At 30.3% G+C, this 13,161-nt stretch overlaps 1 protein-coding gene across 1 annotated transcript; it reads right to left on the minus strand.

The window, feature by feature from the left end:
• Nucleotides 1-12,232: 12,232 nt before the first annotated feature.
• Nucleotides 12,233-12,817, minus strand: LOC149392708 (uncharacterized). Its single transcript, XM_089617022.1, has one exon. The coding sequence runs from the start codon at nt 12,815-12,817 to the stop codon at nt 12,233-12,235; it is 585 nt and encodes a 194-aa protein (XP_089473148.1).
• Nucleotides 12,818-13,161: the final 344 nt, after the last annotated feature.

Genomic DNA, 13,161 nt, shown 5'->3' on the forward strand with positions numbered 1-13,161 from the left:
CTTGATTCACTCGAAGCTTCATCTGCGAAGTAAATGGAAGAGCTCGAATCCAAAGAGAGATCATAGTTATTCCGGCGAAGCTTCACAATCGGATATATCGGAGTTCGTCTCCGGCGAGGAAGTTTCGAGCGACGCTTCGTCTCCGCCTAGGAAGTTCACTATCGGAGATATCAAAGCTCGTCCCCGGCGAGGAAGTTTCGATCGGAGATAGTTGGTTTGTATGGGTTGAGAAAAGCGATGGCGATGGTGTTACAAAGGTTGTTTTGGGGTTTTTTAATTTTTAGGTAATTTTACCTCAATTTTGCAAAGTTTGGCTATTTTGCCAAAACTAAACTTATAAATGGTCAAATAACCGCATCACCGTTAAAATAAGTGTTTTTATATTCTGCTTTTGAAAAAAGCTGTTTGTATCATAAGCTACGAATTTTTTTTTTATTATTATTTTTTTTTTAAAAAAATTGCCAAACCACTTTTCAAATTTTACTAAAAGGTATTTTTACTAAACAATTCAAGACGGTTGGGTTTTTAAGAAAATCAGGTTTATTAAGTTAAGCCAAGCTCGGCCACTATTAAGTTAAACCAGGCTAAAGGAAAGACGACTTAGTGTTATACATTCTTCGCGGCCTAGGTTCCTTCTACGAATCCTTGTATTAAGGGAGATATATTATTGGTGATTTCTGAATATACATAATCACACAAATAAAATGAATATGAATCACTTAAGGGACTTCTTCTTTTCCTTCCTATTATTTTCTCAAAATTATAGAGATCTCAAGACAGAGAATCTCTAATACATATCTATACATAGAAGTAGAAGTGTATTAAATGAATATTTGATCTCTTTTTTTTTTTGGATTACATATAGTTACAGCACGATCGATTAAAAATCTATTATCTTGTATAAAATTACCAAGTTACCCTTAATTAATTAATTCTAGCTTGATCACTGGTATCAAAGTTGGCACTTTATTTGAGAAATTGTTACAAATTAGTAGCTACTTTGATAATTTTTTACCAAAATAAATCAAATTATATTTTTAGACTATTTTACAAGTAATTGTAAATATGAAAGTATATAAGTCTATAAATAACAACAATTGTAGATTTATAAATCTACAGTTATTAGTATAAATATTCAAAAATATAATTTGACTTATTTTGATCAAAAGTATCAAAGTTGTTACCAGATGTCATTTCTCCTTTTTACTTAGCATTGGGCTTGTTAGGTTCAAATGGGCTTTGATGCTATCTGAGCTAGTTCTATATTCTGGCCCATACATCTATAAAACACTAATATTCCCTATATAGGTTAGAGACGTTTCGCATAATACTACATACCACGTGGCACTTGAATTTACGAGAAATTAGACCAAAATGTAACGTACGTTGGTTTTAATTTTCTATTTTTTTTAACCTATCATACGTTGAACCGAAAGGCTGTATGGAAAATAAATAGTTGGGCTTGGCCATATAATTTATCAAACTATTTTCTGACAGGGCAGATAGTAGTCTAGTACGACACACTCACACATATGACTTTAATTGTCGTCTGATCTTCTTATCCAAAGCTTACGTGTGTATAGATGTATATTATACATATATATATATATATATATATACAGGGACGAAGCCAGGAATATAAATTAGGGGGGGCTAATTTGCAACAAAAAGTTCAGGGGGGGCTGATTTGTAAATTTTGAGGGTAAAAAAATGTAAAAATAAATTAAAAATTGGGTAAAAAGTGCAAAAAAAAAAAAAAATTGAGGGGGGGCTATAGCCCCCCCTGGCCACCACTTGGCTTCGTGCCTGTATATATATATATATATATATATATATATATATATATATATATATATATATATATATATATATATATATATATATATATATATATATATATATATATATATATATATTGAAAAGCTCGAAGCATTCTATTAAAAATTGGGTAAAATATCAGCAAATACAGAATTGGAATCTCTTGACACGACATACAACAATGACCTAAATTGATTAATAAGATCTAACTCTAAATGCAGTTCATCATCTATAATGTGTGCAAATTTCCATGACGAGGAAGAACAAGAGGCACATGACACTTCGAGCACATATCCGGCTCTTTTGATAAATCATTCGAAGATGGTGAAGAGATCCAACCAATCGCGTTCTTCAATTTGTATAGACAAAAATCTAACAGAAATTTCCACTTCAAGAGACCAAAAAAGAGCAAGGTCGATGAGACAAGGGAAGAAAGCTCGACGACATCAGAGGTGAAAGACCGAGCAGTCACGAGGAATGGAGAAAAGTCGCGAAGGGGAGCGACAAATTGGTAATCGACCTCGGCGGCTTCCGCGAAGACCCAAATAAGATCTCGACGAATCGGTTGGAGATCAATCTTCAGATATCCAATCTCCTTCACCGCAACAGAGCAAGGCCGGCGCGAATGAAGAGATGAAACCGGATTGTGGTGGAACAGATTGCAAAACAAAAGACACAACAATTAGAATAATTGAAACATATAACAACAAATCTAAATACTTATGTCAAAGACGAAGAGTCGGTCACCTATAGGGGGAGCTATGAGGGTTATATATATATATATATATATATATATATATATATATATATATATATATATATGCATGAACTTTATAAATAAATAACGTGGCCTTTACGTTAACGTATGCCTTTTGGTTGACCTTCAAAACCTAAGACTCATTTAACCCAAGATTCAGCATTAAAAAAATATAATTACTTTTCCTTTTTTTTTTTTTTGTTGTAGAAAAATTACTTTCCACTTAGTGATCGCTTAATTATTATTATGTTGAAGTTATCAACTCAAAACCTACTATGTACAATCATTTTCATATTGACCATTCCTGGCCCGGCCTCACGTGTTTATGAAGCTTTAATATAATAATGAGAAACTAGTTACTATTTTATATAGTATACTTTATTATTAATCAATTATATTATATATTTATTATGATAGGTGGGTTCTAATCAAGGTTCGAAATGTCGCTTTCGTTGCCGTTTCGAGTCTCCTGATTTACGGAAAATCGTCATGCCGATGAAAAATCGGATGGAAAAATTGTGAAAATGGCAAATGAAATTCCGTTTTCGACGGAAAACCGAACGGAAATAATGTGGCAAAATATATTTAAAATATATATACATGTAATATATGTACATTGTATGTAATACATACATATATTTTTTAATTTTTAAACATATATAAAGAAAATACATTATGTATATAATCTTTTTTTAATAAAAAATTGTATATATATATAATATTTTATAAATGTGTGCTATTAATGTATATAATATTTTTTATAATTTGTTTTTTAAAAAAACGACAGCAAAATAAAGTCCCGAATTAAATATTAAAATATAGCTCACCTTATGTTTAGATCTCCTACATCTCAGCTGAACTATTTTCTTCCCCTTTTGTTTTAATCGGGGATACAATTTTTTTGTTTCTTAAAGAGATTATAGTAATACTAATAGCTTGCAGTGACCGTCAATTTTCGGTCAAAACGTAGTAGACAAGATGTAGAATGCCCAGGAATTTCGACGAAAGTCGGAGTAAAAGAAAAAAAAAACGAAAATCGGAATATTGTTTTCCGGGGTAAAATGATTTTTTTTTCTTCATATAATTCCCTTCATGAATATTGTTTGTAATGTGACGATCTATCATATATATTTTTTATAAATTTTTTTTAGGGCTTTCGGCGAATCTCCATTTTTTTCAGCGAACCTCCATTCTTTCCGGCGAACCACCATTTTTTCCGGCAACTAAAATAACAGATTCTCAACACAAATTTGAACTGAAATCTGGAATCTATACAACTTGATTTAGAAAAAGAATGGTAAAAATTGAAACCATACTATAGTATATTCAATGATGTTAGGCTCGTGATGTTATATCTCATGATAGTGACTTGTACATCTGCTTTTCCATGACGAAAATCAATGCACTATTTTCATCTGAAACGGCATGTTGTTTCCACGATATTCGAACGACAAACATGAAGGAAACGATATTTTCCTCTTTCGCCGGCCGTTAGCTCACCGGAAACGATTTTCTCCCGGAAATTTCAGGAAATTTCGCCGGCATTTTAAAACCATGGATTCTATAAAAGTAATAAGATTCATCTAATAATAAAATAAAACATATAGCAAAAAATATATAGCAAGATTAATCCCAATTGCATGCGTAGTCGATTTTATACTATGAAGTATGGTTATTGTTACTCGTACAATTTACACACTCCGAAAAGCTACTAGGATGATCCGAGAACAGACCAAATTCAGCACTAACTCCATGTCAAATAGGCCCAAGGACTATTGAAGGTTAAAAAACGATCCGTTCATAAGTCAAGAACGAACTCTATTAAGCAGAACTTCGAAAAGAAGAGAAAATGGTAAGTCAAATACTAATCAAAACAAAGAAAACGTGTGTAAAATCAAAAGCAAAACGTTCACCTCAGCGATTGAGCCAAACATGCAAAGGTAACCACCCATTACACACGTAGTATGAGCAATTATGCAATAATCGTCCGAAACGTGAGATTGATCACCCAACATGGCTATAAGTCTTGCCTAAACACGTAGAGAACTTCATTTTTTTCAGATACAAAGCACAAACCTTAAACTTCACCTATCGTTCAGCACCGTCATTTACTTACTCTCTTTTATTAGATTAGTATGTATTTAAAAAAAATATTGCCTACACTCGGAGTTTTCGGGACCGCGTATTCAGAATCAAATGCTCTTCGTGAAACATTTGTTGTATTAATTTTATCTGTCAACAATCATAAACAATTTATTTTATTTATTTCTGCTCAGATATGAAAATCAGAACCCCTCATATGAGCGATTTTAATCTAACACACTTTTATTTTCAAAGAAGATAAAAATTCAATTTTAATTATGCATTCTCCTTCAAATCTTCTGAAAAATTTCCTCAGGTTTTCCTTGATCCAAACAATTGATATTTTACTCTAGATTTTCCTTATCTTTTCCCCCTCAAGTAATAATTGTCCTTTGGGACTACACACATGGAATTAAGTAGGTTTTCTTCAATTATTATTTGGAAAGAAATAAACAGATCACATACAACTTTGTAAAAAGAAAAATATTGGTGTCGATGATTCGACTCATGTCATGGGATGGTTGGTGTCGATGATTCGACTCATGTCATGGGATGGTACTACTGTCAAGAAGTGCTTTATTCCAAATTGGTATCTAATGACTTTCCTTTTTTTGTAAGAAATTAATCGCATGAACTCAATATAATTCAACAACTTTCTTAAATATGATAGACGGGAATCTAATTTGCTAGAGCTAAATATGATGAACAGATTATACTACTCAATTTCAAATATATATATATATATATATATATATATATATATATATATTGGTGTCGTTAATATAAAATGATTTGACTCATGTCATGGGATGGTACTACTGTCAAGAAGTGCTTTATTCCAAATTGGTATCTAATGACTCTTTCCTTTTTTTTGTAAGAAATTAACCGCATGAACTCAATATAATTCAACAACTTTCTTAAATATGATAGACGGGAATCTAATTTGCTAGAGCTAAAAATGATGAACAGATTATACTACTCAATTTCAAATATATATATATATATATATATATATATATATATAAAGACTTATTGCAACTATTCAACCAAAGTTTATTTTATTAAGAAATAGTCCACCATAACTACATACCCCACCATAACTTTAGTAAATTAATTAACTAAAAAATAAATTTAATTTATTATTTAATTAATTTAATCAGTAGTTAATTAATTTATTGCAGTCATGATGAACTATTTTATTAATAGAATGAAACTTTGGATATTTTTTAAGCAAAGAGTGAGCTATTGAACTATGGACATGATATGTATGTATATACTATATATACAATAATAATATTTGGAGAGAGAAAGATTCAAGCATTGAAACGCTAAAGGCATATAGGTAAAGAAATGATATTTTAATAGATGTTTATATGTATTCACTCTGTTTAGATTTAGATGTTATATTTATTCACTCGCATTGTACACTTATTACACTTTTTTTAATGCAAATCACGATTGAGTTTTTTAATCAACTAGTTGCCAATTCAAACTTAATATATTTATTATAGCCAACGTTTACAAAAATGTAAAGAAATAGCTAAAATGATGAGTTATCATGCGAATAAGCGTGTTAAAAATGACGAATACGCCCTTTGAAAAAATTGGACGGTTTTATTTTTCCTTTATAGTAGTTACTAACTACTAGTTAGTCATGTTTGATTAAAAGCATTTATTTGAATTTTAATGATGCCAATATTTCAGCACTAATTCTTCTTAATTATCGTATTTTGCTTAATGGTCTCATTTATTTATAAACGTTTTAAAATTTTTACAAAAATATGTTTGCTCTCATAGCAGGAGGAAAAAAATTGATTGATCTTCTTTTCATTTCTTTCAATCATGTAGCAATTTCATTACAAAACCTTCCAGATTTTGGTAGTTATCAGTTATTAACACACATTAACTAACGTCAAAGAAACTTATATGACATATTAATTCACTTATTTACACTTATTTACTCATATTAACTATTAAAAGGATGAGTTGGCATGCCAATAAGCGCATAGAAAGAATGAGTTGGACCTTCTTTTCAAATGATTTCTTTTAATTTTTAATCAATGAAACATTTTCTTGCTTTTTATAGTGGTTATCTAATCATTTATTTGAAAGTTGCATGAATAGGGATTTGTTCTTGGTTTTCGGGAGCAATTTATACGCGCCAATATAATTGTGTTTTGGTTAAAATAATATCCGAAAATATAAGTGAGATATTTACACGGTTTCTTAGGAGTATAATAGGCAATAAATATAACGATTTGAACGTTTGGCTACTGACCAATTTTGTTTTAAGTGATGGTTATGTCTAAATTTCATAGTTTCAGTTTCATTTGGCTACTGTACTTTTTTTTTTTTTTAGTGTTGCTTTCATTTTGTCTTCATATTTATCTTAAGCATACATACATATTTATTCTATATTTTCACATTATTTATTCCATGCATGTATGATTATATCATGCTTTCACGTTATTTCGTGCTAATTTATTCATGATTAAAATTGGTGCCACGTTTCGTTACAGTGCTTTGTAATTCATAATTTCATACCAATATTGGTATCCAACGAATCTTTCCATTTTGGTAAAAAATAAAAATAAACTGCAAGTCGAGTAACTTTTGATCACGTCGTGTAATAATGAACTTTAACGACTTGCTTAATAAAGAGAAGAATACCCTAGCTTGAATTTTCGGTAGAGCTATAAATTAAAGCAGACATATATACATTCAATGATATATGATCGCTTGTCATTGAAGAAAATGCTAACAGCACAAGAACAAAAAAAACGAGCAATGATTAAAACGTATACTTAAACGTAAATCGCTAAGAGAGTGGCCAGTTTTTATTTGATAGATAGACTGACACGTATACTTACCATATCTGATTATAGATATATGCTACAAAAAAGTCGAGCACATTATTATTTTCCATATTTTGCTACACCAACCTTATATTCTCGTGGACCTTATTACAGCTTGACCCACACAGCTTCTCTCTCTCTCTCTCTCTCTCTCTCATGAAATGCAAAAAAACCTAATATATTTATGGAAATTGACGTTACCTTTGTGAATTTCCAGTGGAAACATCGCTACAAGTTTATAAAAGAGAAAATCACATTAATTGAAAATGATAAACTTTAATATCTATGCCTCTTTTGTATTTCTCTTGGAAATCTCTCTTATTTTACATAAAATTTTACACTAAAATTAGACATGAATCGATTTGGAAACAAAATTAAAATAGGGTATAAATATTGCTAAAAGGATGTAACAATTGTGTCCATTTCTCTAAATAAGACACGGAGTTTTGCTAGATTTATTATTTTTTTTTTATCTCCAAAACAACATTTTTTTTCAATAGATTTGATATTTTTTTTTTCAAATTTTATCTTTATCTCAAATACAACTATCTCCGATTTTGAGTTTTGATTTTGGGTAACGAAGCTCTATAGAAGTTTGACAGGAACTATAAAAACATGTGCGTCTTTTATTTTAAATTAATTTTTATAGAGAACACTATCTCTCTCTCTAGGACAATAATTTTACCCACACGACCCTACCTATTCACCATAGATGGGATCTTACCTACAATGATAAGTTTATGATTATAAGGTATAAATAATAATTTAGTATTACTCGTTAAATAATAATAATAATATGTGTACCCTACCATCAGGGCCGGCCCTGACCTAAGGCGAGCAAGGTTTTTGCCTTGGACCCCCAATTGGGTAGGGCCCAAAAAGAATTATTTTACACTTTTTACCTATTTTTAAGAAAACTTACATTTTTTACATTAAAAATTTACACTTTTAGCCCATTTTTTAAAAAATTTATATTTTCTAACCTGAAAATTTAAATTTTTATTAGTATTATAGAGCCCCAAAATATTGAATCGCCTAGAGCCCCGGTGAGTTTGGGCCGGCCTTGCCTACCATTTATACCCTACTAATAATATTTTTTCCTTACCCCTCCTAAAATTTAGAATAATTTTATTGAGTCCCACAGCAGAAAGAGACTGGTCGTTCCTTGTCCATGTTCGCCGAATCTGTTGGTTTGTTGTGCAGCAAGTAATGGAAAGTCTTTTATTTCCCTAGCATTGGACCAATAGCTTTGAGCAGCTTTATATAACCATGCAAATATATATAATAAAATATAGGACACAAGGGTCGGGTGTTTTTTTATTGATAGATCGATAGGGTAGTATATCAGTTTTAGTTGAAAGATAGAATCCAAGCCACACATATCACAAATATGAAATGATATTGCTATTTATATATGTCTTTTTTGCATGCTGTACGTACTCGAATATACAATTAATAGACATTAATGTTAAACTAGTTAACACGCTTAAAGGGATTAAACAAAAAATCAACACTTTAATAATAGAGAATCGCCCACTTAATGCTTTAATATATATAATCCATAAATGTAGGCCATGTTTTTCTCTTTTTTTTTTTTTTTTTTTTTACTATTTTTCATTCATATATTTTATATACTTGATTACATGAAATATTTAAAATGATATTACAAAAAAAAATTAAAAATTATAAAGATCAAATAATAAATAATAAAGATAAATTGCTATCTCGGAAAATTAAGCTTATGTCATCACGCATGAAGAGACTTTACAGACAATAGGTAGCGTCGTATTAAAGATTTTGAGTAGATTTTGAACAGACAATAGGTAGTAAAGGAGAATTAGAGTATATGTTTTTTTATGAGATATTGTAATTTTTTTTTTTTATATGTTGTTAACCAATGTATGTATCTCTTAATCTGACTTTTACTCAACATTTATTTAACACTGCGTTTTGCAAAATCTACCATTATATAGTGCATGTTTAAAATATTTTAAAATAAAATTCATTAAAAAAGGTCATAATATTATATTAAGAATTAATATATAATATATTTATATTTTAAATATATTAATGAGAAAAAATGGGGTGGTAGTTAATTTTTATTATCAGTTGATAAAATAAAAGGATTACTATGTTCTCTAATCATATTTTAAGCATAAATTATAGGAGTACTTTGGACTTTTCAAAATTTAGAAATCAACCAAATTTGTGAATAAAAATGATAAAATTTGCACGTTCGTATAGATTTATTCCGTTCGTACCCGCCTCAAACATTTACTAGTTTCTCGTACTCATTTATCCCATTTTTAAAGTGGGGTACGTAGCGGGTATATTTCCCGAATAAACGGATATAAAATAATTTGCACGTTATCCACTAATAAGATCAGGTAACCGGTTGGGTAGATCTATTTACCCGTTAATTAAAAAATAATGCCTTTTTATCATTTTTATTTCAAAATGAATATGTTTTAAATATATTTTATTTCAAATTAAATATATTACTAAATATATGTTATTTTTTAATATGGTATTTCAAATAACTTATTTGTTTTATTTTACTTAATTACTCATTTGATACACAGAATCAAGATTTTAATGAGTTTATAAATAATAGAATATTTGTATATCTTCAAGTGTTAATGACTATACATATTCACAGAATGTCTAAATATTATTATTTAAATTTGGGAAAATAACATATATATATACCCAGAGTTGAAGTAAAATGATGCTTTTGTACTTTGAGTTTTCATAATGTTGTATTTATATTTCCAGTTTTATGAAAATGACGAAGTTATGGTTTTGTTTGGTAGTTAACTAAAAAAGTTTTTGTTTTCTATTTTCTAATTTTTGTAGTTGTACTGAAAAATTATTTTGCAGTTGTTTTCAAAAAGCTGTTTGGTACAGTTTTCATTTTTGTTTTTGAGAAATTGAAAAAACTGAAAAAACTGTTTGGTACAGTTTTCATTTTTGTTTTGGAAAAAATGAAAAAAATGAAAACTATTTGGTACACCTTTTGAAAAAATGAAAAAAATGAAAACTATTTGGCGGCGATGGTGAGGCTATGTGGTGATTGAAGAAGATGGCCGGATTTTTTTTTTATTTTTTCAAGTCTCGCGCGCGGGTGAAGAGAAGGAGGAGAGAAGAGAAGAAAAAAATTCCAAAAACACCTCTTATTTGTTTTCAGTTTTCTTTACTCTTTTACAAAAACACATTTTTTCATTTTTTGTTTCCAATTTTTTTATCTTAAAAAGTCAAAAACTCTTTTTGAAATGAATACCAAACACAACCTATATCTTTGACTCTGAAAAAATTTTATTACTCGATTTTGCTCTATTATTTAATAATTAAAGAAAAAAGAAATATCTCTCTCTCTCTCTCTCTCTCTCTCTCTCTCTCTCTCTCTCTCTCTCTCTCTCTCTCTCTCTCTCTCTCTCTCTGTGTGAGAGCAATCAACTGTACATTAGAATAAAAATATTGATTTGCTAAAGAATCAAACTTTCAATATTTTTTTGCATTGCAATTATGATTAAAAACACTTTGCGCACAGTTCGTTTAAGCCCAAGAGGTTCAAGAGCGGGAACGTTTGCATCGTTGGGCATTCTCTCGGGCTTGGACTCTCGCTCGTGAATTAAGCTCGTTGTAGCGAAGGTCCCTCCGCGGGCTCGCACGTCTATGCGAAGTCGATGGACCTCTTCGTTGGCTTTTTAATTTTGACTTCTTAATTTCGATCATATTTCCGTATTTTTTTTAGTTTTAGGCTATGTTGGATTTTTAGCTTTGATATTATTGCCAGAGAGAGCGTTTTTTTTTTCTTTGAAATGAGTGTCAAATTGGGTTTTAAATTTTGTATCCGAGTCAAAGAAAAAATGACGTCATATTTATAAAATTCAAGGTACAATCACGAAATTCTAAAAATAGAAGGTAAAAACGTATCATTTCACCTAAACTCAATGTATATATTTTCCATTTTCCTTTAAATTTTAATAAAACATTCATATATTATAGAAATTAAGTCCCGTCGTTTGATTGGCTTCGATGCTAGTCAGGTTCTTTCATGAATACACGAGTTACGTAGGTTTAGCTACTAATAAACGAAAAAAAAATATCTGGAAGATTATGATCGATTGTTAAAATACTTAATATAAACATGTATATTAATATTACAAAAAAAATTAGCCAAATAAGCCACCGAAAGTCTAAGAATTGCTAGATAACCAACCTTTTGTAATTTTTTTGTAAATAACCACCTCAACTTATTTACGACACTCAAAAAGACAAAAATACCCAAAAACATTCCCGCTTATTCTGGGTTTTTTTTTTTTTGTCTTTTTGAGTGCCGTAGATAAGTTGATGTGGCTATTTATAGACAATTTACAAAAAGTTAGTTATTATACAAAATGCTATAAGTCAAATGACTATATATGTAAAAGACCATAATATTATGCATGCATGTCTCTATCTTAAATAAAAATGTCACATAATTAATTTTAATATATAACTACTAATGTATGTATCAAGTGAAGTACTTAATTAATATAGGACTCGTGACAAATTACATTAGAATTAACAAAAACACATATGATAGATTAATTTAGTGCACGCCTAGAATAACTTTGAACACTTTTCAAAGACTAGGTCATGACTATTAATACATCGTTTTATGACATGACATATAACTAAAAAGGACAAGGAAGAGAAAATGAAAAGATAGGCCTTGTTACTTATGAGGCTTAGATGGAGCGAGCCTAAGCTCAAGGTCAAGACTATCATGACAATCACGTTGACTAACACCTTCTTCAAAATCAACACTAATATGAGTTTGACCAACATGGTTACCGTTAACAACGACCATCCTCGGGGCCGAGGGAGACCCTCTGATGATCATGCGCTGATCGTTGGAGGTTGCGCCGAAGCTTATCATACTCGTTGGCACGGCAAAGTAAGCACTTCTTGGATCATAATTAGTAAATTGCGCTTGAAACTCGCGTTGAGCGGCGTATTGTCTGATTTTGGACAACCTCCTCTCGGCTCTGTGGGCGTTTTGGTGACCCCCCAAAGCCTGCGAATTCGCGAACTCTTGGCTACAATACTCGCATTTAAACCTTGTAGTTGGTGATGATGACATGGCGTTGATCGCCACGCTCTCCTCGCTATTCGGTACAATCTTAGTAGTAGAGTCATTAATAAGACTACTAGTAGTATTAAGTGGTTTTAGTGAGAAACCAAAGAGCCTCACTCCTGAAGCCCCTTGATCATCATGGTCATTGTTAAGCTCTAATGATTGTGAGGATGATAATCTCATGATTAGGTAGAGGTATATATGTAAGGGTTTGTTGTTATAATCAAACTACGTAGAGCGAGGGATATCTATAAGTGTAATTTTTATAATTTATATATATATATATATATATATATATATATATATAGAGAGAGAGAGAGAGAGAGAGAGAGAGAGAGATCTAAGTGTTTTTGTTAATATATATATATATATATAGAGAGAGAGAGAGGGAGAGAAAGATTGATTCTAACTTCTGTGTTTTTTGAAGAGAGGGAGAGAAAGATCCAACTTCCAAATGTTTTTTTTCCCTTTTGAGAGAGGCAAAGAAGAGTCGAGAGTATATATAGAGGAGATCGAATGCAATATTT

This window comes from Urtica dioica, chromosome 6 (genome assembly GCF_054948205.1).
Source record: "Urtica dioica subsp. dioica isolate 48M chromosome 6, U.dioica_male_clone48M_v1_H2, whole genome shotgun sequence".
Taxonomy (NCBI): Eukaryota; Viridiplantae; Streptophyta; class Magnoliopsida; order Rosales; family Urticaceae; genus Urtica; species Urtica dioica.

Coding starts and splice junctions, on each gene's coding strand:
- LOC149392708 (XM_089617022.1), bottom strand. CDS start 12,817: ATGAGATTATCATCCTCACAATCATTAGAGCTTAACAATGACCATGAT.